Source organism: Hermetia illucens, chromosome 2 (assembly GCF_905115235.1).
Source record: "Hermetia illucens chromosome 2, iHerIll2.2.curated.20191125, whole genome shotgun sequence".
NCBI lineage: Eukaryota > Metazoa > Arthropoda > Insecta > Diptera > Stratiomyidae > Hermetia > Hermetia illucens.
In genome coordinates this window covers 143,916,205-143,944,148 of record NC_051850.1, presented here as the reverse complement: position 1 = coordinate 143,944,148, position 27,944 = coordinate 143,916,205, and the positions used below count along the sequence as shown (strand labels likewise).

At 42.1% G+C, this 27,944-nt stretch overlaps 2 protein-coding genes across 2 annotated transcripts; one reads left to right on the top strand and one right to left on the bottom strand.

Moving 5' to 3' along the window:
- Positions 1 to 5,082: 5,082 nt before the first annotated feature.
- LOC119649882 (flocculation protein FLO11) lies at positions 5,083 to 23,298 on the bottom strand. The gene is made up of 4 exons (XM_038052259.1): positions 22,768 to 23,298; positions 10,743 to 16,275; positions 10,523 to 10,681; positions 5,083 to 7,002 (listed from the first exon to the last, which is right to left on the bottom strand). Exons 1-4 carry the CDS (start codon positions 22,842 to 22,844, stop codon positions 6,676 to 6,678), a joined length of 6,096 nt encoding a protein of 2,031 aa, XP_037908187.1. The 5' UTR covers positions 22,845 to 23,298; the 3' UTR covers positions 5,083 to 6,675.
- A 255-nt stretch (positions 23,299 to 23,553) lies between these two features.
- Positions 23,554 to 25,061, top strand: LOC119649883 (ubiquitin carboxyl-terminal hydrolase isozyme L5). The gene is made up of 4 exons (XM_038052260.1): positions 23,554 to 23,714; positions 23,809 to 24,077; positions 24,136 to 24,612; positions 24,700 to 25,061. The coding sequence occupies exons 1-4, from the start codon at positions 23,639 to 23,641 to the stop codon at positions 24,847 to 24,849; spliced, it is 972 nt and encodes a 323-aa protein (XP_037908188.1). The 5' UTR covers positions 23,554 to 23,638; the 3' UTR covers positions 24,850 to 25,061.
- The last annotated feature ends 2,883 nt before the right edge of the window (positions 25,062 to 27,944 follow it).

Below are 27,944 nucleotides of genomic sequence, written 5' to 3'. Positions count from 1 at the left end.
CAGTTGTTTTTCATTCAATTTGCTATTGGAAAACCGACAATACTACACATACCAGCAAAGGCCTGCGCGTTGTGATCAAGGGGGAATTCTATAAAACAGTTCTTTCACTAAAAATAAAACAGATGCTACAGCCAGGAAATGCAGCAACTGTGGACAAGATCATACTGTCAATTATAAAAGATGTGAAGTGTATAAATCCCTGAAGCAAAACCCGCTGCCTGTTCAAAAATGGAAGCAACAACAAATGGCTAAAACACAAACTCCGGCTAGTTATGTTAACTTACCATCTACTCGTCCTGGAGTGCGATATGCTGATGTAGTGAAAAACCAAGGTCAAGACAAACCTGCCGTTGACAGTTCAAGGCAATGACTATCTTCAATTATTGCTGCACTATCGAATAATCTGAATCAGTTCATGAATACCATCAGCACCATGATCCAGGAACTAATAAAGAACCACAATATGATGTTACAGATTCTTTTAAATAAAAAATAAATACCATCAAAATTGTTGATTGGAATGCAAACGGCCTAAGCCAACACAGAGCTGAAGTTACCGTCTTTTTGAAAACTCATGACATCGATCTGCTTCTAATATCGGCAACTAACTTCACAAAAAAAAAAATAACAGGTTCAAGGTATCTTTTTTAAGATGCTAACCACCCTGGAGCGAAAACCAGAGGCCTGACAGCTCAAACACTATTCACTGGAAGTAATCAATAAGGATTTCATTCAAGCAACCTGCAGGTATGGCCAGGAAAACTAGTCATATCATTAATTTTCTGCGCTCCGCGACATAAAATAGCACGGAAGCAGTTTACTCAGTTCTTCAAGACTTTAGGGAGCAAATTCATCGCCGCTGAAGATTTCAATGTAAAGCATACCCACTGGAGTTCCAGGTTATTTTTTCCTAAAGGTAAAAAACTGTATGAGGCAGTGTTAGACGGCAAACTTGACCACATATCTGCAGGTCAGCCTACTTACTGGCCGACTGATATCAACAAAATTCCAGACCTAATCGACTTTGGGGTCTCAAAGGGAATCGGACGCCAATGTTCAATAGCACAAACAATTTACGAGCTATCGTCAGATCACTCTCCCGTAATTATCACGGTGTAAAATAAGCTTAAGTGCAACAACTCTCAACCTGGACTGATCCATCAATTAAGGAAAAAATCCGACATTGTTGAAGTGTTTGAGCGTTTCAATAAAATGTTACTGGAAGCCGCCTCTATAGAAGAGAGTCAAATTCTAAGAATCGTTGACAATTTTAAAACTTTTGCGGGATAAAAGACGAGCACGAAGGGAATGGCAACTGCATAGATTTCCCCACGCAAAAAGCAGACTTAATGAAACTTCAAAACAGCTTAAATCGGCGCTAATTGAGGATCAGGAGTCTGATATTCAACGATTCATGGGCGGGCTGTCTACTTCTAAATCCAGTGACTATTAATTGACTAATTATTTCTTTCATGTTGAAGCAATTGCCAGTAAAACCCCTCAAATTGCTGTGCTATATCTGCATTCTTCAGAATCGGATATTTGTTGGAAGAATGCAATCATAACAATGATTCCAAAACCTGGAAAAGATGCCACACAAGTCAAATTATACAGACCTATAGGTCCCTAGCCTTCTTCCAACAATATGGAAAGTATTAGAAAAACGTTATACTTGATCACCAATTCGGATTTAGAAAGCAGCACAATACAATAGAACAAGTCCACCGGATTGTATCAGAAATAAACAATGCTCTCGAAGGCAGAAGATATTGTGCAGCAGTATTTCTAGATGTGGCCCAAGCATTCGACAAGGTTTGGCACGCAGGTCTTATTAATAAAATCAACCAGGGAGTAGGTTGTTTCCATAATCTGTTAATATCATATTTAACAAAGCGGAGATTCCAGGTGAAATAACTTTCACTTTGCGAAAAGTGTCCTCAACTGAAGATCAACAACATCGCTATACCCCAATCGGATCATGTTAAACACCTGGGGATATACCTTGATAGAAGACTCACTTGGAAACCGCACATAGAGGCAAAAAATCACTAGCTTGAACTTAAGTTCAAGAATTGCTTGTGGATGCTTCACAAAAAATCATCACTTTCTTTGAACTGTAAGTTGTTGGTCTACAAATCGAATCTTAAGCCTGTGTGGACTTGTGGGATTCAACTATGGGGCTCTGCAAAACCATTTAACATCAATCTGCTTTAGCGGTCTCAGTCTAAAATTCAAAGAAGTATATAAAGACTTAGAGACCAGGAAAATAGGGGGAGAAATTAAGTGTCCCGCTAACAACCCCAGTTACCCAACACAATGGCTAAGAGAATCTTGTCTCATCGGAAATTCAAGAGGCTGAAAAGAATTGACCCCCTGGATCTCAAAAAAGGGTCTGCACTTGCATCAGTTTGGAAATGTTGCTCTTTTTTTACATAAAAAAATTAATATTGATTCCTAAAAATTTGCTGTTTAACGCAATTTGAATTAAAGGAAGAAAATTTAAAAATAAAAAAGAACGTAGTTAAACAGAAAATTCCCGACAATGGCATGAGACTATGTTAATAATATACTTGTTTTAAGAATTGAAATGTATTTGAACCTTCCAATGTATAGCTGGGATCAAATAACAAATACTTATTCCAAAAATTGCTAATAATTAACTAGAGCTATTTCAAATTTATCGAATTGGTGAAAAAGAAGCATTCGTGGCCCGATAGCGGTCATTCATTTTCAAGCTGTTGGAGTTCCACTATAATTCCGGACGAACGCAGTGGCAGGCAAACGTATACTTGTGGATGGACAGAGAAAAAAGGCTCGGGGAGAGGAAGACGAAAACCAGCAGTTTCCCAAAAAACACAAAGCCTAAGAAGATGAAGAAGTGAATGAAGATTCGTCTCGAGACGATAATAATTTACAAGTAGACATGCTAAGCAGGGTGAAAGTTGACCTTGATATCAAAGACTTGGGAGAAAATGTGAGTAGGATCCGGAAGAACCAAAAGAAGGACTTCATGCTGGAGCTGAAAGGGCTCGAAGAGAGCAAGTTCGAATGCTTTCCTTGCCAAATCAAAAATTTACTTGAAAGTGCTGCCGTGCATGCTCAAAAGCATGAGATCGGAAATGTAACAAAGATTCCAAATGCATTATAATAATAATCTTTGGCGCAACAATCCATATTGGATCAGGGCCTTGAAGTGTGTTTTAGGACACTTCATTTAAGACCGAAACGGTACACTATAGTATACTGTAGGAGACAATGTGGTCAGCATTGCGCTCGCCCGAGATTATTACCCTGATTTGACTCAGGTACTCATTCACAGCTGAGTCGACTGGTGTCCGACGTCAAATCACGATACAAATCCCACTGCCACCAGTGAGATTTGAACCGCGACCTTCGTACGACAGCATTGTGCTCTAACCACTCAACATTCCAAATGCATGCTGTGCGATAAAAAGGACGACCTGGACAGTGAAAAAATCAATCCCAATCACTGTAGGGTTGTTCCTCAATCACTGTAGGATCGTTCAAAACCTGCTCTTTCAGACCAGCCACGAATTGTAAGTGCAAGTGACCATAGTAAACGAACCCTATAGAAACGGTAACAATAATGTATGGGTAGCCATACAGGAATGTATGAGGGAGCCCACATGTAGTTTCGTGTGGGCAAAAATAGACTTCATATACGTCCATAGTTGCTATGCTCCTCCAAGCCTGACGTTGGCTGGATTCGAGCACACATTCTGTAGGCCATGCATTGAAGTCACTGACGAATCCAAAAGTTTTTTGGAGGCTTTCGGGCAGTTAGAGATCATATTGGCTTACGATGGCCAAGTTAATACTTACCAGAAAGGAGGGTCAGATTCGGTTGTGAATCTGACTTTTGTTAGCCCTTCACTCGCCCGCAACATATTGCATATCCTGGAACATCACACAGATCATCAGGCGCGCGCCTGGTCGTTGGCAGCCAACAGAGCCTATTTCAGCTTACAAAAACTATTTCGCTCGAAGCGTCTCAGCATAAGCTCCTACTGTACAAAACTATGATCTTGCCATGTATGTATGTATTCCTCGGAGACTTGAGTTGTTAGCAAGAAAAATTGCGAACTCTTGCCGGCGTTAGAAAGAAGAATGTTCCGAAGAATTTTTGCCTCCTAGCCTACAAGAAGACGAAACCTATGAGCGGTACCACGACCAGCTGATTGTTGATAAAATCCGATGGGTGGGTCACCTAATCCGTATGGATCAGGATGATCCAGCCCCGAAAGTTTATAAGGACAATATCTATGGTAGAACAAGAAGACGAAGCAGACCCTGCATGATATGGAGCGGTGACCTAGGTCAGGACGCCAGACAGCTTTTATGGATATCGAATTGGTGGAGCCCGGAGCAAAACCGGGATGTCTCGAGTTCCTTACTAAAACAGGCCTGGACCGGATACCGGTTGTTGTGTCGTTGATGATGATGGTGAAGGTCAAGTCGAGACTGTTTTGTGCTAGTGTTATTTCTATGTTATCTTATGAGAGTAACACATGCAAAGTGAACTCCACCGTTACTCAAAAGTTCCATGCCTTCGTCAACACCTATCTGCATCGTATCATCGGAGTACGATAGCCTGATACTATTACTACCGAAGAATTTGGTCGGAACACAAGGCGCATTTCAGATAAGCGCGAGCAACAGTGCGTAGGTATGGTTGGCGTGCTACACCCCACCAAGAGGTGAAGGGCGACCATATATATATTTGTAATTGTAATACTTCGCTTTTAACAACTAATAATTACTGGTTTACTTCCATTTTTATTTACAACCCCACTCCTTCTGAGTAGTCAGTCAAGTTTACAGCGCAACAATCATAGACCGTTGTTGATGGTGAAAGAAAGCGATCCTGTCACTTTATCTAGACTCGCACATTGACCAGGGTCAGCCTAGTCAGTCTTTTCATTGAGTCGGGATACCAAATTCTCTCAATCTCTCTTGACTAGTGAGAAACTCGAAAAGAAATATATACAACAAAATCGATTTACACTTAGACCAACGAAACCAGGGTAGGATTGACTCATGGGAATTAACAACGACAATTAATAAATTTTTAATGAGAACTATTCATCTCATCTGTTTATTTATAATTATTACAATTGTACGAGATTTTTTATACAATTATATCCGTCCATTTGCTTACAACCTAAGCATACATAGTGTTTACCTTTATACTAAAAATAATAAAACAAAAAAGAGATAAAATGATTTAACAAAAAAAAAGAAGTCTCAAATTCACCACCAGTCTCTCTTCAGAACGCACACACATATTTCAACAACACAAAACCCTATCCTCCAATATAATGCTTAACCTTGCACGCAGTTTTCCTAACTGGAAAGACTGGTATCAAATCTGTTAATCAATATTTCGCGTGTTTTTGTTTTCATGGTCGTCTTTTCATATCTCTACAAAAAATAATTTCATCTCTTCAGCAATGTAAAATATGTAAAAGCCACTATTCAACTATAATCCTATTTCGGTTAAAAAAAAAAAACATTAAAATTTAGGACAAGCATTCATTTATATTGCAGCAATCACGGGAAGGAAACAACATAAAAGTTGCACATAATTAAGCACTCGTAGATTTACAGTTTCGTGATGTAAATATGTATAACTGAGTTTACTAGATAGCAGCACTATAAAATAATATTAATAGCTAAAATAGTATACATTTAAAATACGTTCCTTTTTCATTTAAAAAAATAATCTTTATATCGACAATAACACTAAAATTAGAGAAAAATTCTGCGACTGCATGTTCTATGTACATTTCAGAGGTTTCACCGAAACCTTCCAATGAAGTGTGTTTTCATCAGCCCATGTCTTTGAGGGCTTTCGAGACTGGAGTAATATCTGTGGAGCAGGTCAGTGTCATGCAGACTGTCTAATTGAAATCAAACCTCATGCAAAGTGGCAGTGGCTATTCGCAATTGTTTGCTCAAAAACTGCCTATTCCCTTTTGTTTTAGTTTCAAAGTGCCCTGACTTTGAAATTGAAACAGGAGATTATGTGATGCCCGTAACAAGTGTCGCCATCGTCGTGAACATGACAATCAAAGGGTACTTAACCCTGACCACCAACACTGGTTGGTCATATTCTGACATTTCGTGATTTCTTAGATTAATTCCTGGTTCTGAACTAACATTCAATCAGACGCCCTTGAGATACTCATACAATGATAGAATTGGCTGCAAAGTGAAACCTTAGGTATAAAACGTCGAAAAAATTCACACCACATGCGTTACTTCTACTACGTAGCTGACACCTTTCTTTCATCGTCTGCTTGCAGCAATATTCTACTGCTACACTGGCTTCTATACAAAATGCATCCTCTATAATATATTGCCATTACAAAAGTAGATGATTTTCATCCTTAAACTACAGAAAAATATGTTAAATTACATGGTAACGGTATATCATATTGCTACCATTGAAAATAATCAACAATGTTAATACAAAGTGGAAAAACTAAAAGGTATTAGTGAAAAGCGATAATAATTTAGTATACATGAAAGTTCGCGATAATAAATTATATAATAATCAATTCTCGGCGGATATTTACACAAGAAGTGAATGCACAAGTTAGTTGTATTGTAAAACTTATCTTAACTGGAAATAAGACCACTTTTCATTCAACTTCATTTCGATTTCTTGTTACTTGAACCGTTACCTGCCCCCTTTTTCTGAGATTGACTTAACCGATCCTTTGTTTTCTTAATTAAATTCTCGATATCATCGATATCATAGGTGTATATTAGCGTGCATTGTTTTGCTTGGATGTTGCCGTTGTTGATGTTTCGCAAAGCGTGCTGCAGGCAATAGATGATGCCATCCGTTGTCCTTACCATTGATATGTACAGATTGGCACGACATAGATCACACTCGTGCTCCTCAGACACCGGAACTTTTTGTTTACTTTTCGCGACGGGCTGCTGGAACTTCTTTATCTCTGTGAGTCCGGCCGCCTGTAATAAAAACGTTATATATGTTAGTGACAATGTTTGTCTACTGAACTTTTAGATATATTAGTCAATGTATGACACAGCTCAGTTATATTTGCGAAAATGCACATGACGACTAGGAAAGGAAGATAAAATTAAGAACGCAATGCTAGCTCCAACAAAGCACTCGCCGACATAGATTCGCTCGCCACTTTGCTGGTGTGGGTCGAATCTTTAACACTTTATCCCTCACATGTCATTAAAGAAGAATTTCCAATTGTGTGTTGTCGTCACAGCATAGAAGGACCAGCATAATTTCAAGATTGGGAAACGAAAGAAACTATTGAACGAGTAGTGATGTCGGCACTGGGTCAAAGGTTGTCTGCCAAGAGAATACGAAAAGGATTTTGGTTATAATTTGAAGAAATCACTTATTTCGTGACATCTGCTGTGGGCAGACGCACTTCGTGTTTGTATCGACAGTGCTGTTTAGTTTGAAGTTAAATTTCTTTTTACCTATCCGCGTGGGTGTAATGAACCGTGTTTCTTTCTTTGTTCTTGTTTGGCTGTGAATCTGCTAACAGAAGGTGAGTGCTTAAGTTTTATTTCTGCTCTTACACCCAATCAAACTTTAAAGTAGTAACCTGTTTCCGTATTTTTTGGAGTGTGTTTTCCCCTGTAAACAGGCATTTCTGCCTTAATTAAGATAGGTTATGGAGGTTAGGGAATATAAACCGCAGGACAATGGGAAAATAAACTTAGACCGGTCTGTCTCCCAAATTTCAACATCTCAGGCACCTGTAGGGCCACAGTTAAAAGCCCAATAGAAATCGGTGGCTATGGTCTAACCAGGAAAAGGAGAAGGGCATCGAGGAACCTGTCAAGATCCCCAATTCAATCTCCCACAATTAAACAGCTAAAAGTTTCCGGAATTCTACCAGTCATGGCTTAACTCAAAGATTTTCCCGAGGTTTCCCAGTCTCAGGACCTAAGTAAAACTTTTTCTCCCATGGAGAAGCAAAATATAGTTCATATGGAGCAAACAACCCCAGTGTACAAATACAATGAGAACAATCAATGTAAAGCGTACACAGTATGTGTGAAGAAAAGCAACCCCACGTATACATAAACAAAATTAATGGTCAAAAAAGAATTGAGGCTTTCAAACCCCTCAATTTCCATAAGCTTACGAGGCGTCTTAATTTTAATGACTAGGTATTTATGGTCAAGGAAGATGGGCCTACGAGGATAAAAGTTTATTCTAAGTCAGTGTTCTGTGCGAACAATCTGAGTACAACCGCTTGAGTACATTAGGGTTAAAAGCATATATATCCTTGAAAGATATTCACAGATTTGGAATTATTAAAAGTATCCCCACTGGTTTTTCCGAAGAAAAAATATTATATAATAATAATCGTTGGCGCAACAATCCATATTGGATCAGGGCCTTGAAATGTGTTAGAGCATTTCATTCAAGACCGTAGCGATACACTACAGTATACTGTAGGAGGCAATGTGGTCAGCATTGCGCTCGCCCGAGATTATTACCCTGATTTGACTCAGGGACTCATTCGCAGCTGAGTCGACTGATATCCGACGTCAAATCAAGATACAAATCTCACTGCCACCAGTGAGATTTGAACCGCGACCTTCCGTACGACACGGACACTAAGAAGAAATATTACAGGATATAAACCACCACCAATGGACAAATCATTAAAGTTTTTACTTCCCTACGCTCGGAGACTCGCTTCCAAATTCCGCAGACAAGTTCTTTTTATATCTCTTTTGGGTTGTGGCCAAAAGCTTAGGTAGGGACCCATTAGGGTCGAAAGTAGAGCGCATTCGTTCCTGTTGAGAAATTAGCAATGGTTCTCATCACTGTGACGCATGAATGATAGTTGAAAATAAGGAAGTCAGCAAGGTCCATGACAAAGCAGTGCGGAGTGTGCACTCAGCGCAAACCAATTAAATTCTTATGGGACGCCACCTCGCATTTACCATCAAGAATAAGAGCATGTCGTTGTAACAACACGAGCAGTACAAGGCCAAAGGCAAAATGGATGTTGTTTATTCGACCACCGACAAGCGACCATCGAAGAAACCCAATAGCTAACCAAGAACACGATCCACGAGACCCGGTAGGTGTTTCGTCAATTGTCGCAACACTTGGCTCCTAAACGAGGAAGTCCAAATTAAGGTTCGTGAAAACAATTGCTTCGATGACAATAACCTCTGCAAAAAAATGCCGGCTAATCAGCAGAAAAGAAAGCAAGCCTATGAAGCCGCGGACCTGCAATATCGTTATCGTTGCAGCTGATTTCCAGGAAGTGAAAACTTAGAGCTCACCACCGTCCTTATATCTTACAATTACGGAGGGGAGATTGTTCGCTAATTGACCAGCTGGCAATCGTCCAAATTCGGAATGATCACCTGATGCAAAAAAGTTCTCGACTGATTCTGATGGGAACAGCAAAATCACTGTTGGCGACGACCACCGACCCAAAATTAAGCGTATTAAGTACCTCAACACCGCGAATCAACACTTTCTGGATGAAGTGGTGGTCGCACTTGGTAATTAAGAAAACAACAAACTTCTTAATTTCACAATCTACCGCTCTCTATGGGGGTCCATCCGCAGCGCAACTTTTAATATGAGGACGGTTGTGGTCATGCCCTTCGCACCGAGGGTAAGTAGTCACTTGCCAGAACTTGCTTTAATATCCAAGTAAATGGAAAAGAATCCAAAAGCCGACTGAGGTACGATAAACAACAATCTTGAAAAGATAAAATAACCTAAAAACGAAAAGTTTCTGCCTTGTTGGGCGCAGCAAAAAAATCAAAAACGGAATTAAAATTATGGTGTGATCAGCAACTATAATTCTACCAGCGATATCGAGCTGAGAAGTTCATATTTTTCAGGCATTTTATCTCGGTCACATACACGGCATATCGTATGTCGCGTCGACTTTAGCTAAGAGTGTTCTCTTCTCCTTCAATGTGGAATTAGTCTCGTTCCCGAAAGTTAAGGGGAGAGAAATGTAAGGGTGAGTACTACAAGTTTCGGAAGAATGTTACTTATTACATTACGGCTGATTTCCACTTTCAGCTATTATATAAAAATTGGATTGGATAGAATATACGAACGCCCTACAATAAATAGATGGAGAGGTCAGGTGGGCAAGCGAGGTACGAGGGTTACGCCTTTGTTTCCAAAATGAACCTTGCGCTAATATACTATGGGTAGTCTGCTGGAAATGAATTGCAAACTAAATGTTGAATTAATACTAAAAACATCCGTTAGGCATGTCCTCACAAGTGAAAGATGGCTTCAGACAGGATTCCGGTCGACACTGCGACCCAAACTGAGGACCATCAAACTAATTAGGGACCACACATTTATCTATTGAGCAAAACAATCAATCGTCAGTTACATTCGTACTCTTGATAATCATCCTAAGCAAGTCTGAACTTGGCCTAGGCCCCTGTACAAACACAACTAATTGAAGAAGAAAAAAAAAATCACTCGATAGAAAAGACTTACCTTCAATTGCTGCCTGGCAGCAACTTCTTTATCATACATTTCCGACAGCATTGGTAAAATTTGCGTTACAATGTCAATCGAAACGCGTTGGTCATTTCCAATCGCAAATAGAACTTGCTCTAGAGAGAACATGGCCGGCTCACAGCTTTCGTGAATATCCTAAAAACAAATAAGTCATTGTAAAATATTTCCGACTGAAAAATTCAAAAAATGTCCTTACCCTGAAATCATCTTTTGCTGAATCCAACCACGAACTTGTGGCAAAATAGACACTCTCCGAAACCACATATCCCGTAGCTATGCTCGATGTATATGCTCTTGGAAAAATGACAACATATTCGCCTGGTTTCTGTTCAACTCGACACAGCGATACACCCCGGTCGGTTAACATATGAGGCGGTACCATGACCGTATCACATGGTAACCAGATAGTCTTGTTTTGACAATGTGTTGGAATAAGTGCTGTTAGTGCTTTCCGGAACTTTGAACTTTGTTCGTCAGGAATTCCATACCAAATTTTGCTCGCACCCGTATGTAGATATTCGATCCACGAGAGACCATGCGGGTCGCGATACCAACAACATGCACTGAAAAGCATGCCTACGTGAAGGGTGGGCACAGTGATGCCCATTACAGGACCCAACGATCTTAAAACTGAACCTGCATTATTCGTAAGAACCTTTAAGTTCCATGGATGTTTGGCGCACGGAGATCCTTTTGTCTTTGGTCCCGGCGATGGAAAACCGTAGCCCCATCCACTTGAGTCTATCGAGCCGGAATGGACGCATACGTGGCTGTCTCTAACAGCCACATGGCGCCAAAACTCTGCTTCTATATCAGCCACTGTAGGCTCCGTGTTTTTAAACCACAGAGCCATTGTGTTTCGTGCTATTCGGAAGAAGGCATTCAGCGGCATGCTCCTTCCTTTCACTATGCACTCCATTGATACACCATCAACTTCTTCATCCGATTCATCATCGTTTTCGCTCGACTCCCCATCTTCATTACTGATATTTTCGAGATTCACGCAACGATCAGCATTCCTCCTGGCTCTCGCTTCGCGTTTTGCCCAGTCTGCTTCCACTTCATCAAATAACTTCTGCCGTTCTGCAGGTGAGAGTGTGTCATATGGCAGCAAATATTTACAATAAATATCATCTAGTTTCGTTACACGATCCTGAGCTAATTTTGGAATGCACATTTCTTCAGCCACTCGGGCCCACTTCTTCTTCTCTATGACCTCCTTAAGACCACCTAGTTCCTGCACCGTGTGATACAGCCGGGGTAAATCCACTTCCATGCCACCAATCCAAGGCGGGTGGGTCATTGCTATACTCTGGGTCGCCAAATACTTCTTGATTGCACTAAATTCTTTTGCACTAGGCCCCCAACGATGAAGCATTTTATGCACATACTGGTTGTAAGCTGTGAATCGCATATCGTCAGAGACTCGACATTCGGGTTTAAAACTGTCCGGTGGTATGATTTTACAAATACCAAATCGTGCTGCAATCGGCGTGATCCTTTCGATAAATTCCATTGGATCTTGAAATTCCTTGTCTGTCGGCCGGAATATTGGCGCTTCGACCATTTGAGTTGGGTCGTCGTGGCGAGGGAATGCTGTGTTATTGAACATTTTTATAGGCGTCGTATCCTTCGGTTTCTTCTGCACTACGGGGGCCGGCTTCGATTTTGTAGAACCCGACAGGAGGGATGAATTTGAATTGACTCTTGTCAAACCTGATCCCGAAGCGTTTTGTCCTTCTGTGGTTGATTTAAAGCGAGGTTGAACTGTACCAACAGGAACGCTTTTTGAAGTTGCTGGGGCAGGCGCATCTTTACTGTTAGACAAGAGACTCTTCACAATTTCATGAACGTTCATTGATTCCGGAATCGGAGTAGTATTCGAACCCATTTGCGCTTTTGTGACGAGCGTCGCGTGCATGATGACTCGTTGATTTGGACCATCGGGGCCTTCCCGCCCCAACTTCACAGCCACTCCTTGAATGACATCTGATTTACCTGAGTTTGTAGCCGTTGCACCAGTGCCTTGTAGAGGAATATAGAATGTGTGACCCTCCGAATCAGAGTCTCCGACAGCCGAGTTATCTGCAGGTGGCTTATCTGCTTTTGCTGCTATTGTAACTGCATCTGTATTTTCCAGGCTCACCTTAATTGATTTACTATTTTCTTCAGGACTTAACGTCACAGATACACTATTCTGCTGCACTTCCTTTCCGGACGTTTTTTCCGGCTTGCTGGGTTTTTCGCTTGAAGTATTTTCATCCGCATTTGATTCCCGGCGGCTATGACGACGGAACGGTTTTGCTACAGGAGGTGGGACATCGTCTTCTTTATCAAACGAATATACACTGGTCTCGTTTTCCGGTGAGAATGCAGAAAAGCTGTTTTTCGATGGTTTCTTCTTGTTTGCTTCTCCCGGTGTCGGTTTTGTATTGTAAACCGGTTGCCTTTTCGGTACAGCAGGTTTTTTCTGTGATACATTCGAAACTGCTTTTGAATTTTTTAAATGTTTTGGCGAAGATGTCGCCGAAGAAGTCGAAGGTTTCGGCGACTTTGTGTTATCACGCGATAGCTTTGATATTGATTCTGATTTTTTTAGTGTCGTAGTTGGTGACGATGCCTTTTCCTTTGTTAAATTCTCGAAAATTTTCTGTGGTTTCGGTGAATTACGGTTTTCAAATGGTGAATCATGCTTAGCCAAATCTGTTGAGAGCAATGGACTCGGTCTTTCCCTTGAATCTTCTTTGACAACAACGGGGGTTGCTTTCAGTGAAGGTCCTTTCCCTGACCAGGTGCTTTCGTTTCGCGCTTCCTTAGTCGCCTTTAGAGATAGCGCACCACCCTCTTTGTCATCTCGAACCAATGGAGGAGTCGGTGCGAATGTTTTTGGTTTCAGAGGCTCATCAAAATCATCATCCAGGTCATCTTGAATATCATCCGGATTTGACGAACACTCAATCAACCATTTCTGGATTTGTTCATGTGTCATGTTGACTTTAGCTTTCCGCCGCTCCTTACTTGACAATGGTTCTCCCAGATATGCTTCCGTAGGCACTACCGGCCCTAAAACGGGCTTATGAATTGAGCCGCATTTACCGAGGGTACACTTGGTATTATCTGGCCCCGAACTTTGGGCTAGACTCACACTTGCTATACCGAAAATTTTCCCCGACTCCTCTTTGCTAGGCATTAGATTTGCAGATAATATTGCATCCGGATCTGATTTTTTCACATTAGCCGTACTACTACTGGGCGAGGCGGGTTTGCTACTAGAAAAATCCAATTTCGGCACTGTTGGAGATGGTAGATTGTTTTTTGTTGTAGGAGATGTGACTGGCTCTGACGGAAGTTTTCTGTCTAAATTTCTATCGAACTTTGGAGTTAGAAATGAAGGATTCACTTTGGGAGATGGAAATCTCTCAATAAGTGGTGTAAATGGCGCTGGCGGGGGAATTACAGGAAGCGACATTATAGGAGCCGGAGCCGTTATGAGCTCTGGCCTGTGAATTGGTGGTGCCACGATCGGTGGAGGTTTCGTTGCTGGGTACTTTGGGGAAGTTGGACCCTTTAAAAATGGTCTGTCTTCTATTCTTGTTGTAACATTTAACTGCGGATGAACTTTATTCGACGAAATCGTTTTCTCCTCTTTTGGTGGACTAATTTTTGGTAGTGTAACGGGTGTTATTTCTGTGATAATTTGAAGTGGTTCCGGGTCAGGTTTTGCCTCCTTTTCCGGTTGTTTCGTAACAAGTTTAGTCGCTAGCGGTTCGTCGTCTGAATCGCTAAAGCTTTTCTCCAAATTTTCACCTTTTTCAACGCCCGCTTCAACTAAAGCTGGAATATCCACCTTTGAATCATCTTTGCTCAGTTCAATTTTTTTAGACTCAGCCAATTCTATAGACTTTGGTTCTTGTTTCTGTGATGCAGCTGTTACCTTTTTCTTGGCCGTTGTCTTAGGCGGAGGTTTCGCTCTCTTCTTCGCAGCTTTCCCTTTTCCCTTTGCTGGTGATGATTTCGTTTCAGTTTCAACTTTCTGTGCAACAAGTGGTTCGTCGTCAGAATCATTAAAAGTGGTTTCTACTTTCTCATCCTCATTATCAACTACCTTATCTTTCTTTTCTGAATTTGGCACCTCTTTTATCTTATTCGTGACTTCCTTCTTCTCAGCATCCCCTGTCTTAGCCATTGATTCGGCTTTCTTTTTGTTGGCGGCAGCTGCTTTCCCACCACCTTTGCCTCCTTTCTTTTTGGCTGGCGGTTGTTTAGTTTGCTTCGGAGAAGGTTTTGCTTTTAAAGTATTTTGTTTCAATTCATTTTCTATTTTTTGAGTTTCCTTAGCGTTTGGTAGTTCTGGAAAGCTATCTAGAGATGACCCGTCATCGTCTAAATTTAATTTCAGGCCTATCCATTCCATATATATCGTGGCAGCTTCTTTAGTTTTACGCATTGGCCGACCAGTTCGATTTTCCAATTCAGGTGTGTTGTTAGCAGAACGTTGGGAGCTATCTGTTTGTGATTTTTTTGAAGCTTCAGGTTCAACTGCTTTCTTACCTCTTTTCGGTTTTGGGGGCGTGATGTCTACAGCGTCTTCTTCATTTTCTGATTTCGCCTTTTCTTTTAAATTCCTTTTTACCGGAGTCTTCTTACCGCCTTTACTTGACAACTTTGAGCTAACATCAGATTTCTTACTTACCGAATCCGCCCTCCTTTCATTTTTATCAGGTGTTGGGGCAGCTTTTTTCTCGGATATTGGAGCCGCTTTTTTCTCAGGAGTAGAAACAGCCACCTTTTCAGGAGATGGCGTAGTCACTTTATCTGGAATGGGGGTAGCTTTCTTGTCATTCGATTGCACGGGCTTCTTTTCCTCTTCTTTCTTTTTTTCGGGTGTTGCTGGCGTCTTGGCTTGGTTGCGTTTATTTCGAAGATTTGAAACCGGAGTTGATGGCTTCTCTTCTTCAGCGGGCTGCTCAGGTTCAGGGCATGGTTGTTCCTCCTTTGCAGGCGGTGTCACAGCTTTCCGCCTTCCTCGGCCTGTAGCCTTTTTCGGTGGAGTCTTTTTTGGCTCAGATATCTCGCTTACAGCTTCATCGTCTTCATCTTCTTCCTCGTCGCTCTCTGGTTTATATGCTGACCGAGTTCGTGGTGATCTACGATTCGTTTCCGATTTTTTTGGCAGTCTTTCCCGTAATCTAGTAAGCCTTTCATTATTTTTAAATTTTCGATTGCCCTCAACGACTTGATCAGCTCTTTTTCTGGCTGCATAACCCATGGGTTCGGGCTTTTCTTTTTCCGGAGGTTCACTTTTCTTGTCTGCCTTTTCCATTGAGTTTGCATTGGGCTGAGTATCATTCTTCTCGTTTTTATCATTTTTGTCATTATTTTTATTGGTTTTTTTGCCGGGAGCGTTTGCTGGCGATTTACTTTTATTCACTTCGTTGGGTGTTGCTACCTCATTTTTATTATCCGTTTCATCCTTAGTGGCATTCTTATTTTGATTGAAAAAATCTAAATGTGGTGGTAGTCCTGGAGTTCCACGAAAGCAAATGTATGTTACCAAGTCTTCCGCACTTGGCTTCTTGTGGGGTATCAGTTCCGGGATGGGTTCTTTGTTTTCTCTAATCGGAGTATTTGGTTGTGAACTGCTGGCGGCAATTGCAGAAGAAAGAGAGTACGATGCTGACGGATTTCCTTGCCCCTGAGCAAATTTGCGTTGAGCTTGAACCTTTGTCCTAAAATGAAATAAAACAATACGTAAATACAGGATTTAAAAAAAATTCGAATCTCATAACGCTTTTCTAACACTAACAGGAGTAAACTAACAGACTAGAGTGAATTAGTGACAAGAAGCAACTCTTAGCTTTGCTTGGTTATTTTAGATTAATCTTCAAATGAAGTTCTACGAAAATGTGTTTGCAAAAGGTCCTCAAAGGGCAATATTAGGACATCTTTGTTGATATAATACAAACTCGACACCATTGGCTTCTTTTAATTGGTAACTCGCTTTTGAAAACTTGCGTTGCATACAAAGTTCTTCTTGTCCTATAACCATGTCAAAGACAGATATATGGATCATAAAGAAAATGAGATTTGGACACAACACTGCAATCAGCGATATATTCAAGAAGTATCTTCGGGATTGGTGGAATCGAGGGCCGTTGAACCCAAGAGAAAATATGGCCCTGTAATCTGACTGGGACTCATATCAAGGTGAAGCATGAGGTCCAGAAACACGTTTATGTAGGACTGTGATGATAACAATTCATAGGATTCCAACATTTATTGCACCATTGGCGACGCGCATTGTTTGAGAAGCACGCTTGCCATGAAATCGTTTGGTATTGGTATAGAAAACATATAATCATATCAATAAAATTATCCGTTAATCTTTCTTTGCTTGTCGCGTCCGGGACAAAAGGGAATTTTGGATTCCACTTACCAGTGCACTTAGCCGAAAAACAATGAAAGATATTTTCTCTACGGGGTAGGAGATGATTGCTGACCTTACGAATAGTAGCACCCGCAAACAGAATTTACGCTCCATGCTTAGACTTGATCGATCGAATTTTGTAGTGCCCTGCGCAAGCAAGGAATTCTGGAGGAATTTATAGCTACTAACAAAGCAACATTCGGAGGAGAAAAATGTAACATGATGTATCCAAGGTAAAATTGCCCAATGAGGCTTCATTCGTTCATCAATACTATTTCCTCTTGTATGTCACATCACGCTGTTATGGTTGAAGTAGGTGCAATGAAAACAAAAAACAACGTTCTCAGGCTTTATAAATTATCACAACTCTCCTAGCTGCATTGGAGGAATGAACAATTAGGGCGGTGATGGTGGCATGGTCTGAAAATGCTTCAAATTAAGGTTGCATAATTCGGCAAGCCCTCACACGACATATTCGCGGTGGCCGCGGGGACCGTCTTCGGATGGGCCAAGAGTGTGTAGGGCCCGACTAGGAGTAGATTCTTGCAACCGACGTTCTGTTTGCTTATTGGTCATGTGTTAACGACAAGCAGATCTGGCGTGGAGATAAATCGAAAAATATCGTGATCGCTAAACCTGCACCTGTTTTCCCCTAAAAGCTCAACTAAGGTAGACAAGTTGTTGCCCAGGTTCGTGTTTAGTCTTTTTTTAAAATGTGGAGGCTTTCGTAAGGGTTGTTTATTTCCTTCAATATATCGGCGTTATCCAATGAAAAAAATGTCTGGCGTTTATGCCCACATCAGATGTTAAAAGTCTGCCTGGTCAGCTTCTTGGGAATAGGTTGATCTTCGTCCCATCTATATTTAGTCGGGCACCAGACTCTAAAAACAATTGCAAATGCCTCCTATAAAGTGCGAAGATTTAACTCTATTTCGTCTGTCGTGCGAATGTTATCATTTGGAGCACCGGTTTGGCTTTGATCACCTAACCAAATTCTCTCCTTCCAGTTAAAAAGTGTAACAGGTCTCGTTATCAGAACTTATCCAACCGAAAAATCTAAACAAGTCGGGAGACCAGAGGCTCGGGATTTCAGGTATGAAAGGTTTTGTTTGTTTCTTCTGTGAGTATATTTGACTCCAGAACTACCCCATTTCTACGTAGCTACGTTATGTGTATGCATTTAGCATGTCAGAGTACTGATTTTAGTATTATATTGAAATTTAGTTGCTAGTAGGTAACACATCTCATATCGCACTTGACGAGGACAAATGTTGTGCAGTGATCACACTCGATGTGAAGAATGCCTTCAATTCCGCTGGATGGAGCAAGATACTTGAGCGTGGCGAAGTACCTGGTGCGTATCGTTGCCGACTTCCTAATCGATAGGATTCTGTGTTGCGAATCAGATGAAAGAATGAAATTATACCAAATGACATGCGGAGTTCCACAAGGGTCCGTTCTAGGGCCACTCCTGTGGATTATTATGTATAACGGAATACTGATGCTAGACCTTCCTACTGGTGTGGCTTTCATTGGTTTCGCCGACGAAATTGGTGTGATGGTTGTTGCCCGCCTTCTCGAAGAAGTCTAGCTTTATGCAAATGAAGCATGAGATTAAATCCTGCTTAGAGAATGCTGGTCTACAGCTCGCAGAGCATAATACGGAAGTAGTACTTATTACCAAGCGGAGAAAGTGCACTTCCATGAAGATCAAAGTTGGAACACACACAATTCATTCCAAACATGCGCTTAAGTACTTAGGCGTAATGATTGACCAGAGGTTAAACTTCAGACTGCATGACAGACAGACATGCACCAAGGCATATAACATCAGAGCGCTGGTTGCGAGAATCATCATCATCATCAACGACGCAACAACCGGTCTAGGCCTGCCTTAATAAGGAACTCTAGACATCCCGGTTTTGCGCCGAGGTCCACCAATTTCATATCCCTAAAAGCTGTCTGGCGTCCTGACCTATGCCATCGTTCCATCTTAGGCAGGGTCTGCTCGTCTTCTTTTTATACCATATATATTGCCCTTATAGACTTTCCGGGCTAGATCATCCTCATCCATAAGTGACCCGCACACCGTAACCTATTGAGCCGGATTTTATCCACAACCTGACGGTCATCGTATCGCTCATAGATTTCGTCGTTATGTAGGCTACGGAATCGTCCATTCTCATGTAGGGGGCTAAAAATTCTTCGGAGGATTCTTCTCTTAAACGCGACCAGGAGTTCGCAATTCTTCTTGGTAAGAACCCAAGTCTCCGAGGAATACATGAGGACTGACAAGATCATTGTTTTGTACATTAAGAGCTTTGATCCTATGGTGAGACATTTCGAGTTTTTGTAAGCTGAAATAGGCTCTGTTGGCTGACAACAACCGTGCGCGGATTTCATCATCGTAGCTGTTATCGGTTGTGATTTTGGACCCTAGATAGGAGAAATTATCAACGGTCTCAAAGTTGTATTCTCCTATCTTTATTCTTCCCGTTTGATTTTCGATGCTGACATTGCCACCATATATTTTGTCTTGCCTTCATTGATGTGCAGCCCAAGATCTCGCGCCGCCAGCTCGTTGCGAGAATGCTACCATATATAGATGGCCCAAGACCAAGCCGTCGACTCCTTATTTCAAAGGTGGTCAGTTCGATCCTACTGTATGCAGTCGCTGTATGGGCAAATGCACTGAAAAACACAGCAAATAAGCGAAAGATTGGAGCTGCGTATCGCATAAGTGTACTCCGAACATGGTGCGCTAACAGAACAATATCCAATGAAGCAGCTTGCGTGATAGCAGGAATGGTCCCGATTGAGATTCTGGCGAAAGAAAGACAACGAATTTACGATCGAGCGTATGTCACCTAAGGATCTCCTACCCGTTGGCGACAGTTCGCACGAACTGAAATTGTCGCGGAATGGCAGGAGAAGCAGGACGAGTCAGAAAAAGGCCGTTGAACCCACAGAATCATATAGGATATTCGAAAATGGATCGAGCGACGGCACGGCGAGGTAAGTTTCCACCATATCTGTATCGATTTGGGCGTGATGATTCGTCATATTGCCCAAATATATCAGAGGACGCAGAACGTTTTTTTCCATTGCCCGATATTTGCAGCCCAAAGGGCTACATTGGAAGCTACAACCAGGGAGCTTTTTACACCCGAAAATTTAATCGAACATGTGGTGAAAGGAAAGTAGATATGAATCGAAGTCTTAAAAGTGATTGCAGCCATCGATAAGAAGCTTAAGCAGGAAGAACTCAGTCGGAAGAATAAACGCAAGAGAAACACGAACGCAGAATAAATTCTGATCCAGCCCCGCGACGTAAAACCAAATGGGTGTCCCGCGGGAACAGCGGAAGGGTGAGCGTAATATCTACACCTGTAATATGTATAAACAAAACCTTTATACCCAAAGCACCAGCATCGGGTATTCCGACTTGTTTGTAATGACATATATACTACGGAACTAATAATCTAACTAAAGCGTTTTGTAGTCATTTTGTGATTGGCAATAAGTGGAAAAATTACAAATTGGGAATCAGAGTGTTGATATTTCCAAACTGGTATACAGGAAGAACCTGAGACTCCCCAGCGAACCTGTACTCAACATTTGGCTGGGCCATAATATCACCGGATTTTTCCGTCTGTTCAAAGACGCAATGCGAAAGCTAAACCCGCCACTATCCGCCAAACTACGTGAAAAACGTTGCCGACGTACCCAGCAATCTCGAATCCTGCACGTGTGGCCTAATTAGGTAGGATGCTGCCCGCAAGATCCTCGAGGGAACCCCACACCATTTTAACCTCGACGTCGGAAGCATGATCAAGAGGACTTTTCTGGCCTGGCCAAATTCTTTCCTCTCCTCCTTGAAATCCTCAGGAGAGATGAGGATACAAAGAATCAGAGGCAGAGGCAACTACATCGTTTCTCCTCTTGCCATTAATCTGGTATTGTAAAATGACGGCAACTAAATCCTGGGAAGAGAGTTGTCTCAGTATTTTGATATCAGAACCCAGACTTTCGCTCTTGTAGATCCTTCCTCAGCTTTTGTACAAGAAAGACGGTTCTGTAAATTTACCAGCCTTGCTGTTACTAGAAAGGACGAGGCTTTGGTGTGCTGCAAGTTAATTAGACTTGACTTTTTATGGTTGCCGACATAAGAAGAGTTTGCTAAATCCAGTGTGAGTCTCACGTTGCTACCAGTTTGTACTCATCTTCCGTTGAAAGTTCCGTAGCCTTGTGTCCGATTTCTCTGGATATTACCACACACGATGATGTAGCAACCTTAATGTACTAATTCCAAGAAGCTTCGCCTTCTTCTGCAGTACCTTTTGCTGCCATCGGCTGCTGGCTTTCCATTTCCACGGTGTCCAGACTGTATGGATCGCCCACCGTTATTAGACCAGTGTTTTTATCACCAATTGTGTCTAAATTTTTTTCTGTCGAGCATTCCTTTCTCGTTTTCCGGTAGAATTAGGCAACAGTGCCACCAACAGACCATCTTTTGTAGCTGACCACGACGCAGACACTGAGTGCATACTTTCTACCAGAACATGTCTTCCACATATTTCACCGTGAGAAAACATGAATCTGGGGAAACCTGCAAAATCCGTGCCCCCGCCGCGACTTATATGGGTTGCCATTTACCTCTTGATGGGATGTAGCGCGTGCCCACCTACACGTCATCGTTCATGGTTCTCTGAAATGCGTTTCAGCGGTCCCCAGGACTTGATAGCTCGAAACCGCGAATGGATTCGAAGCGTGTAACTCTTTACCACTTGGAGGGTTAAACTACATTGCTCCCTTCATTACACTCTCAGTGTGGTACCACAAGGAGTTGAAGAGCTACTCGGAAAGGCAACAACCAATGCTGCGATGCTTCAAATGACGTGTTTACGCGGTTGCTGCATGCGCCTCACTTGGAACTGCCTCAGCAAGAATAATTCCCCAATTCAACTGACCTCTGGAAGAAAGGCCGTCAGTTGCGATATTTAGAAAGTTGATAGATCGCTTTTCCTGCACTTGCAAATAGGAAAGGGATCATGATCGCGTTCAATTTTATTGATTATTGGAAGTCCCGATGGTTTACAACCACAAGGCAAACCTAATTTAGGTACAACGTGTTAACAATGGGAAATTGCAAAGCTTCCCCCGGCTAGGAATGCGGCCTATTGTTCTCTGCGTCTAGAAGTTTTTATCCGTCTCAGTTTCAAGCAAATCGCATGGAAATCCCAATTTCGCGATTGATTCTTGTTCGGATTCTGTTCCATCGTTCTCAATCAAGATGCGAGACATGGACCTATAAAAAACGAAGAAAGTGCTGGCAATTAAGAGCGCACTTTCCGGCCCAGGTACGCGAACGGAATTACCCGAAATTTGCAATTCGCAGAGATTGAAGCGTGGGACCAAGGCGATTTTTGGGTGAAGAAACATCGCAGTCTACGCCACAATATTAAGTGATGCTTGAAAAGATTCTAATAAGAGATAAAATGCGTAATTATCGAAACAATGAAAGCGCCCAATAAGCCGCCCAGTTTCCAGCCGGAAACCGTAAATCAGCCTCGCTGAACACCATTCACCATCTGAAAAGTGTTAATTGCCAGCAAATGAAGTGAACTCGGGCGAGAAGATTCGCCATTCGGCCAGCAGCAGATACGCCGGAGCCGTGGCGCTCATTGGAGGCCGACATTTGTCAAAATGCACCACACAAACCGCGGTGCCGACACCACTGACAGCCCCACACGCGACCAATCCTCTTCCAACCCGGGTTTATTACAAAACGTACCGTTTCGGGATCTCCGGCGATGAATCAACGATCGGCGACTCCTTGCGCTTCCGCTTGCCATCCTTTGAAACGACCATTTTGCCGGCTACACCGAATCCTCCACCTTTTTCGCTTCCACTCAAACGTAAAATATCGTCAGCCGCCACACGAAAAATCTTCTGCACTCAGTCCGCGCTCCGCGGTCACTTCTTCTCTCTCGTTCGCACGCGAGCACAACACCTTCGCACCGTCTTCGTCGCTGACGTCGTTGTCTTCTTTTTTGCAAACGTTGACCGAATTTCGGATTTACATCGTTGCACTTGGTTTTGCCACCGCGAATTTCCCACAAAATACACCAGGGATATCACTGCACGGGGATCGCGGACATTTTGCATGGGCGGCCACGACTGCTTCGGTGGTGACGAACTGCGTAAAAATGCCAGAAAGGATCTTCTATTTGCCCAAAAGTTTACACGGAACACGACACAGATACGAAGACGACAGAGATTTTCTCATAGGCCGCGAACTTGTGTACGGTGTTCCTCAAACTGTTGAGTGGTTGCGGGGACTTTCTTCAGATATTGAGTTTGGAAGGGAATGGGGAATCGAAATTAATTTTTCAACTTCAATAAACAAATAGACGAAAGTTGTAGCAGCTAATTGAAATAAAGATAAGGATAAACCCAAAAGCACATATTTACTCCAAGTAACCCGCAATTCCTCAAAAACTAGACGCTTCACTTTCACATTTTAACTGTCGCCATGCTCACCAATAGCGCTGCCATCACTTAGGCGCACATCAACGAAAAATATCAAACGTCATTTTCGTACCATTCGTGAATATCACTCTGTCGTAAAGTTTCACTTTGATTGCGAACATTATTCTACAAAAATGACTGATAGTGCTGGAAATTGGTGTCTAATTGAGAGCGATCCAGGCGTATTCACGGAATTAATACGAGAATTTGGTAAAATTCAACATCTACAAGCAAATACGCGGTCACAATCGCCGGTAATTTGAAGGTTCGCCTAATGCGGGTTTTTTGTTTTCTACATTGCCAGGTTGCGAGGGAGTTCAAGTGGAAGAACTCTGGAGTTTGGACGCAGACTCTTTCAAGAACTTGGAACCCATCCACGGTCTGATATTCCTCTTCAAGTGGGTACAGGACGACGAGCCGGCCGGTTCCATTGTCCAGGACAGTCGATTGGATAAGATTTTCTTCGCGAAACAAGTCATCAACAATGCCTGCGCGACTCAAGCTATTCTGAGTATCTTGTTGAACTGCGAGCATGCCGACGTGAAACTTGGTAACACGCTGTCTGAATTCAAGGTAAACATATTCACGCTTACAATCACAGACCGTTCTCACTTAACTTCCGCTTCTACAGGAATTCTGCCAGACATTCGACGCCTACACCAAAGGACTCAGCCTCAGTAACGCCTCGCAAATCCGCACCGTCCACAACTCGTTCGCCCGACAAACACTATTTGAATTGGATTCGAAGAATCAAAACAAGGACGAGGATGTCTTCCACTTCATTGGGTACATCCCGATTGATGGGCGCCTGTACGAGTTGGACGGACTGAAGAGCGGACCAGTGGACTTGGGTCCTGTTGGCGCCAACCAGAATTGGGTGGATGTTGTGCGGCCGATCATTGAAAAGCGCATGTTGAAGTACAGCGAAGGCGAGATCCACTTCAACCTCATGGCCATCGTTTCGGACCGACAAATGATCTACCAGAAGAAGATCGACGAACTTCTGAACTCGCCTGAGAATGCTATGGACACGGACGACAAGCAAAACGAAATTGCCAGGCTAAGGTCGCTTATCGAGGACGAAATCGCAAAGAAGAAGCGATACAAGGTGAGTTGCCTTTCCAAAGCATTTAATTCCCTTTTTACTCAACACTTTCCCTTACTCACTTGCAACCGACTATTTCCACTTCCACAGGTCGAGAACATCCGCCGCAAACACAACTATCTTCCATTCATTGTGGAACTGCTGAAAATGTTGGCGGAACAAGGTCAGTTGATGCCTCTCTACGAAAAAGCGAAACAAAGGGCCGTCGAGCGAGAAGCGGCGTCCGCCAAAGCAAAATAATTTTGTACAACTTGAGTTTAATCGAAAGCGGGAAGGCACGCTTTCAACGTCTGGGGGAAGATGCCAGTTTGGAATACAAATTTCTGAGAATTTGAAATGTATTTCACTTTTTGCATTTGAGAACTGTTATATATTGAGTGCGTGGAAATCTTAAATGTAGAATATATAAATTGATAATTCGAATTACAATAAAATCTACGAACTAAACGAAATGATTTTTGTTTACCTTGCATGGAGTGTTTCTGAAGTAAACAAGCAACATGGCCCCATCTAACAGAATATCCCACATTTGTTTCAGTATCGCAGGATGTGCGTGTGATGTTACCCGTTGCAGCCGGGGTACATTAGCATCAAAAATTCAGTTGCAGGATGGTGATTACGTATCATTTTGTAAAATTCATATTCGAAACAGAGTCCATTTGGTAAATTGTTTGCATGTTAAATAGACTTTGTAAGGAAAGGGTTTTGGACGAATGGACAGCTTCAGAACGTGAGTAAGTTAGTCCGAGAAATACAAATACGTGTTTGCACGCTAAACATTGGCACGGTAACTGAAAAGACCGAGGAATTGGCAAGAGCCCTTCGGAAAAGGCACAATGATATCTGCGCTCTGCAAGGAACCAGATAGTCAGATGCCAGAAGCTGCGACAGATCGCGGACCCGGTAAAAATGGCTAAAAACTTCTATTTCGGTAGCCCACACACTCAATATGGTTTTGGCATTGCCATTTCAGACGATTTCCTTCACGCCATTAAAGAAGTCGAACGATTTCATGATCGGCTGATGGAGCTCACTATTATATCGGCTATTTGAACTATTCACTTCTTCACCGCGTACGCACCACAAACAGGTCGACCTGATTATTTCTGGCAGCTTCTCGATACAAAGACCTGTAACATACCTGCTTATGACTATATCATAATTTCAGGGGACCTTAATGGTCATGTGGGTGAAAACTTCTACAATCATCGCATTTGGAGTAGTTCCATCTGTTAGCGCAACTGAAGTCAAGGAAACAATAACACGAATGAAACCGGGGAACGCTCTGGAAAGCGAAGATCTGGGACCAGAAATTGTGGTTCAGTGAATTCGTCAATCAGGTCACCGAGGAAGGTAGAACACCACCTGACTGGCAAGAAAGTACCACATTTCCAATATGGAAAAAGAAAGGTAGCCCGGCAGAATGTTCAAATTACCGCCCCATCCGGTTACATTCTTATACCAGGAAGATTTTTGAACGCATTCTTGACAACTGTATTCGCGAAATCGTTGAAATAATCGTGAATCAAGCCGGATTTGTCAACAAATTCTGACGCAATACACGCTGCGCGGTTACTCATGGACAAATACCGTGAGAAGCATCGTCCTTTTTACATTGCATTTCTGGATCTAGAGAAAGCGTTTGACCGTGTGCCACACGAACTCATCTGATATGCTCTACGACATCACTTAGTACCAGAAGAACTCGTGTGCTGGGTTCAATTGTTCTACCACAATCTGAAAAGTAAAGTTCGAAGTGTGGCGAGTGTATCAAAACCGCTTCGTACCTTTGTTGGTGTTCATCAAGGAAGCGCCCTCTCATCACCTCTATTTGTTCTTATTATGGATTTTACTATCATTTGACCACCAATACCATGCTATTATCAACTTTATTTGAGCAGATATCGTAACGGAGGGGGGGGGGGGGCCTAGATACCAAGTGCATAGACCACCATGATTTTTTTTTCAGATTTTTCGAATGGGTTGTCCCTGAGAATGGGTTCTTCAAGTAAGTGACCCCTTTCGGACTCCGCACCTATCGCCTTTGTAACCAATGTCAAAACGAATATTTCCTGTGGAAAGCCTCAATTGAGACCTTTCATTCGATACTCCACTTGCCCACGTTCTATACTACCGAAAGTCTTTCCAGGGCAAATATTCGCTTGTGAGAAGCAGGAAATTGTTATGGAAATGTGCGAAGGATGGTGTAAGAACCTCGTCTTCACCGACATACGCTTCCGATCAGGTCTTATATTGAAACATTGCACCGCGGAGAACACATCTTATCTATGTGAATCAAGTGAATCCATTGAATCCGTAGGTTATTTCAGAAACAGCTTTTGCTCGTTTTTTGTTAATAAAATCTCAAGTTTCCTCTGCATCTCACTGTGTTGATACAGAAAATTTAGAACCTCGTGTCCACATCAGACCAATGATTGCACAGCCATCTACATCATCAACACGGGAAAGAATAGAGCATGCTCTAAAGAAACCTGAAAGGTTTCTCCTCATGGTTTACGGAAGTTTTAGTTTGTGCGATGACAAAAATCATGCGCCGTTCGCTCAAATAAATAAAACAGCATTTCATCAGCTTATGCCTAAATTGGTAAAACATGTTAAAAAAACGACAGCGTTAGAATAAAAGCAATTTATTATAAAAGAACTCCAATCACGAAAGATCTGTTTGACAAGGTAGAAAAGAAAATAAAAAATTTCAACCCCAAAAGGTAGACGCGGTACTAAAGAGAACGAGAGGAGTTAATACTGTCAAGGTTGTGACCACAGTAGATCTACTATAGGCAGTACCCTTACAAAAATGACCCCACTTGCAAATGTGCTGGCAGAAGCTTATCTGTACACATCAGAGACGCTAAACAAGGAAAAGGCATAATCTTCGTCAAATCGTATTGGTAAGAGAGAGATCGGTGAGCTTTTGCTATTCGGGTACTATGGCGTGCTCACCCATATAGCAAAAAGTTGTTTCACGTATTCACTTACATTGGCAAGTCCGGGCGGTATGTCAAACACAGCTGATCGGGTTTTCGGTACATCTCGCTCATGCTCAAGGGCAAAACAATTTGAAATCGTGTGTACTCGCACTGATTTCCCCCCTTGAGGGGCAAGGGGGAGTGAGGTAGCTGTCTAGTATCTAACTGTGGCTGTGACAAAGATGAGGAGTGCAATTGACAGTGGATTATACAGATAATTTTGAATGCCTTGATGGCTGTTAAAAAAAGAAATTTATTGTTATGTTTAAGAATTTAACCAAAATCTTAAATTAAAACTCTTAAAAGGAATAATGCCCACTTTTTGGGTTAGATATGTCGATGATGTAC

Coding starts and splice junctions, on each gene's coding strand:
- LOC119649882 (XM_038052259.1), bottom strand. CDS start 22,844: ATGGTCGTTTCAAAGGATGGCAAGCGGAAGCGCAAGGAGTCGCCGATC. Junction 16,276..22,767: donor TCGCCGGAGATCCCGAAACG/GTACGTTTTGTA, acceptor ATTTCATTTTAG/GACAAAGGTTCAAGCTCAAC. Junction 7,003..10,522: donor CTGCCAGGCAGCAATTGAAG/GTAAGTCTTTTC, acceptor TTTTTATTACAG/GCGGCCGGACTCACAGAGAT.
- LOC119649883 (XM_038052260.1), top strand. CDS start 23,639: ATGACTGATAGTGCTGGAAATTGGTGTCTAATTGAGAGCGATCCAGGC. Junction 23,715..23,808: donor GGAATTAATACGAGAATTTG/GTAAAATTCAAC, acceptor CTACATTGCCAG/GTTGCGAGGGAGTTCAAGTG. Junction 24,613..24,699: donor CAAAGAAGAAGCGATACAAG/GTGAGTTGCCTT, acceptor CCACTTCCACAG/GTCGAGAACATCCGCCGCAA.